General features: G+C 53.2%; 1 protein-coding gene across 1 annotated transcript; it reads right to left on the reverse strand.

Annotated features, from left to right (window-relative positions):
- Positions 1–238: 238 nt before the first annotated feature.
- On the reverse strand, positions 239–3,628 carry LOC139678986 (protocadherin beta-15-like). The gene has a single exon (XM_071570313.1). The coding sequence runs from the start codon at positions 3,071–3,073 to the stop codon at positions 632–634; it is 2,442 nt and encodes an 813-aa protein (XP_071426414.1). The 5' UTR covers positions 3,074–3,628; the 3' UTR covers positions 239–631.
- Between the last annotated feature and the right edge of the window lie 857 nt (positions 3,629–4,485).

Here is a 4,485-nt window from a genome sequence, read left to right on the forward strand (position 1 = left end):
AAATGACCTCCTTGTCTGCTAGGTTGGAATTGCCTGTGCTGCAATGGCTGAATGGAAAAAAATTCATGATGCACCGGGCAGCACTAGTGATGCATAGACAGACATGGTGACAAGAAAGCAAAGCACACAGGGCTCACATATCTCAGACAGACAAATCCAGAACCCAGGAAAGAAAAAGCCCATGCTCAGACAATATTGTGAAACAGCACTCCCAACTTCCTCATTTTCCTGATCTGGGAAAAGGTCTTTGTAAATTTCAACAAGGATCAGATTTATCTGCCCAAGTGTGCCATTCCGTTACACCACGAAGTAAAAGCTCTGCTGTCCTGTTGGACATCAAGAGAGACAAGAGCTTACTTGGGAGTGCAAATCCCATTGTCAAAGTCTCTTAGAAATGGCCGTAAAGGATCTGAAAACCAAAAATGTCTAAGTAAAAGAGCTTTGATTCCTTTTATTCTCTTTTCTTGTTGATTTTTAGGAGAACACAAGCAGTCTTGGACTTACAATTTGCAGCAAATCGGTTATGCCACTTGGAAATGCAGACTTAATCTGGGGGAAATATTGTGACATGCTGCAGCCCGAACCCCCTCTTTCCGAAAGGCGTGAAGCCTCACTCTGTGTAGACGCTGTGCTACTTAAAAGAAAGACTGTTGAACTGCTCTGCAGAGACAGTCCTAGCATTTTCTGGTGCCACGTCCTCTGTGGTGAGAGAGACACAAGGAAAAACTTGCTGATCACTGAGAGTCCCGCCCATGGTACAGTGTTGTGGTGGCAAACTGGGGAGGATGGGCTTGAGGAACTTGAACTCACTGTTACCCGAGCCCGTCGTGAGGCTGATCTCGTAGCAATAGCCGTGGGGCAGGGTTCCTGCAGCAGCTGCGTCGGCCAGGCTGCTCGGCAAGTTGTCAGCACCATAAAGCACGTGCCCACCATTCAGCTCCTTTCTCCTGCACACCTTGCGAGCGATGAAGGCTACTGTGGAGATGAGGAAGAGCAGGGAGACAAAGACCAAGGAAATTATTAAATAGATTGTCAGGGAGCCGCCCTCATCCTCTGTGGCCGGGCTGCTGTGTGGTTGGCGCATGTCTGAGAAGTCCTTGAGCAGGAGTGCATTCAGAGCTGCGGTGGCTGACAGTGGTGGCTGCCCGTTGTCTCTCACCAGGACAATGAGCTTCTGCTTGACGGTGTCTCTGTCTGTCACTGGCCTCCTCAGCCTCACTTCCCCACTTTGGGCACCCACTGCAAACAGTCCAGGGTCGGTGGCCCTCAGCAGGTGGTAGGAGAGCCATGAATTCTGTCCCGAGTCGACATCGACAGCCACCACTTTGGTGATGAGATAACCCGCCTCAGCTGTCATGGGCACCAGCTCACTGGAGACTGGGCTGCTGTCCTGAGCTGGGTACAGCACCACCGGTGCATTGTCATTCTCGTCCACCACGACAAGGCGGACGGTGACATTGGCTCTGAGGGGAGGAGACCCCGCGTCAGAGGCGCTCACTACAACCTCGGTCTGCCTCATCTTCTCGTAGTCCAGAGGTCTCAGCACAAAGACATGCCCGTTCTCAGAGTTCACAGAGATGCAGGAGCACGAAGGCTGCTCTGTCGCTTCAACAGGTGACAGGGAATAGGTCACCTTGGCATTGAGACCCACATCAGCATCTGCAGCACTGACAGCTCCAACGAGCACGGTAGGGACATTGTTCTCACGCACATACATGACGTAGGATGTCTGGTTGAAGACAGGGGCATTGTCATTGACATCTGAGATATCCACGGTGAAGGTTTGGGTGGTTGTGAGAGGAGGGGACCCCGCATCTGCTGCTGTCACAGTGAGGATGTACTGAGCCGTCTCCTCCCGGTCCAGTGCACTCACTGTCACTAGCTCATAGTAATTCTTATAGGCTGGTCTGAGGGAGAAGAAGAGCTGATCTTCGAGGGCACAGGAGATCTTCCCATTGGCACCAGCATCCCTGTCCCTGACAGAAAAGAGGGCAACCACCGTCCCGGGCAGTGAGTTCTCAGGGAGGGGATTGCTGAAGGAACTGACCACCAGCTCTGGTGCATTGTCATTCACATCCAACACCTCCACCAGCACTTTGCAAATTGCTGAAAGACCACCACCATCTGTGGCACTCACACTGAACTCGTGTGTGTCTGCTGCCTCAAAGTCTAGAGGCTTTGTGAGTTTAATTTCACCACGCTTGGAGTCAATCCCAAACAGAGAGTCAGTCTGATCGACTGCTTGGCTGATTTGATAGGAGATGTCCCCATTAATTCCTGCATCCGGATCTGTTGCCAGCACAGTCAGAACCACAGAGCCCTTCGGTGCATTTTCCAAAACCTGCACATTATACAGCTCCTGTGTGAAGACAGGAGCGTTGTCATTTACATCCAGAATTAGAATGTGAATTTGGGTGGTCCCTCTCTTGGGTGGAGAGCCTCCGTCTATGGCAATGAGACTGAAATCCATCTCTGCCTGCTCTTCCCTGTCTAGCGGCTTTTCTAAGACAAGTTCAACATACTTCTTGCCCTTAATCCGGCTACCAAAGGAAACGCTAAAGTACTCGTTCTCGGGAGTAATGTTGTATGCCTGGATACTGTTGCTGCCAATATCAAGGTCCCGAGCAACCTCCAGAGGGAAACGAGAGCCCGGCTCGCTCGTTTCTGGAATCTTAAAAGTGACACGTTCCGCGGGAAAAACGGGTGAATGATCATTGATGTCCTCCAGGGCCACCTCGACACGAAAAAATTGCAGTGGGTTGGCCAGCAGCAGCTCGAACGGGAGCATGCAGGTCCCGGACTGCCCACACAGCTCCTCCCGGTCCAGCCTGTCGGCCACGACGAGACGGCCGGTGGCGCGGTCTAAGCGAAAATGCTGGCGGCCGTCCTCCGAGACCAGGCGGGCGCGGCGAGCCGAGAGCTGCGCCGGCGTCAGCCCCGCGTCCTGCGCCAGGTTGCCAACCAGGGAGCCGCTGTCCGCCTCCTCGGCTAGGGAGTAGCGGATGGGCTCGGAGCGAGCGTGGGGCAGGGAGAGGAAAGCAGAGAGACAAAGCACTTGCCTTGCGATCGCCATTTCCCGGCGTCTGCGGCGGCCAGGCTCCTCGCAGGTCTCTGGAGTAGTCGTCAGTGTAAAGTGGCGCGGCGGCGGGCGAGTGCCTTTTCTACCTTGTGAGCGCGTTCGGCGGCCAGCCCGGAGTGCAACTGCAGTGACCCGGGAGCAGATGGCAGGAGACAGCGCTCGCTGCCGCAGCCGCTGTCACCTCCGCCCGATTCGGCTGTTCTGAGCTGGGCTGGGCTTGGCTGGGTCGGGCTCGTTCGCCTCCGCTTCCGCAGCCGCTCGTCGTCGCCTTGGCCGAGACCACCACCCAGTGGTGTGCGCTGGGACTGCGCCCGCCGCCCGCTGCCCGCGCTGCCGCTCGCCCCGGCCCACGGACACGCGCGCACACGAGCGGTGCCGCCGCTGGATTTCGCGGGGCCTCCCGGGGGAAGGCACATGCACGTGAAATCGGGGATGGAAATGCCGGGAAGACTGGGCCTAAGGCCTCCGGGGCCGCCCCCTGTCTGCCCCTGTTCCCCAGTGCCCACAGAAGGCAGGAAGTCATGACCGCTCAGCACTCGGCAGGCGAATCCGTGCCTTTCGAGAAATGTGGCAGTGAAAGCGCCCCAAGTCATTTCCAATCGCAGCGTGATGCAGACCCTGAGCACGGAGGGACTGAGCCACCTTCCAGGAACAGACAAATCGGCCCGGATCCTCCCTAATGCCATTGCAGAGGTAATAGCTCGGGCACGGCACTGAACACACTCTGTCTGCTGCATCTCCTAAATCAAGACGTGTACCCAAAAAACATCAGCTCAAACAAAGGAAATACTCAGAAAAAAACAACCAGACTTTAGAAAGACCTTTGCAGAGCTTTCCCATAAAGAACTTCTCTACAAAGATTTCTCACTCCACATAAGGAATTAGAGTGCTCTCTTTATTTCACTCTTACACATGATTTCAAATTTTACACTCAGGGTTATCTCAGTCTACAATGTTGAGGTTCATAACTTCAGCACAAAACAGAAGGAGCCTTTCTGAATATTCTGTGCACCATAGACACCATCCAAGCAATCACTTACTATAGATGAGGTGACAGTCTTTCTAAAGAGAAACAGGCAAGAAAACACTCGAACACATTTCAGGAAGTAGAAGAAGAAAGAAAAAAATAGGGAATGCGAATGCTCTAACGAAACACAAAATCATGCATGGGCAGCTTCCCAATTCACTTTCAATGCATTCAGGAACAACAGTGAGGAGATCGAAGACTTTTCACAAGGTCATCTGTATTCTACCTTCAGAAAATGCTCTTGGAAGGACTTGTGGAGTTTTTATGCAATGCCCCCAAAGACAGTGAACATATTTTCACAACTCTGTACAATTATAGTCCATCCCAACACCATTTGTGCTGCAATACTCCAAGGAGACAGAACCTCCACCCACTCTTT

Source organism: Pithys albifrons, chromosome 15 (genome assembly GCF_047495875.1).
Source record: "Pithys albifrons albifrons isolate INPA30051 chromosome 15, PitAlb_v1, whole genome shotgun sequence".
Taxonomy (NCBI): domain Eukaryota; kingdom Metazoa; phylum Chordata; class Aves; order Passeriformes; family Thamnophilidae; genus Pithys; species Pithys albifrons.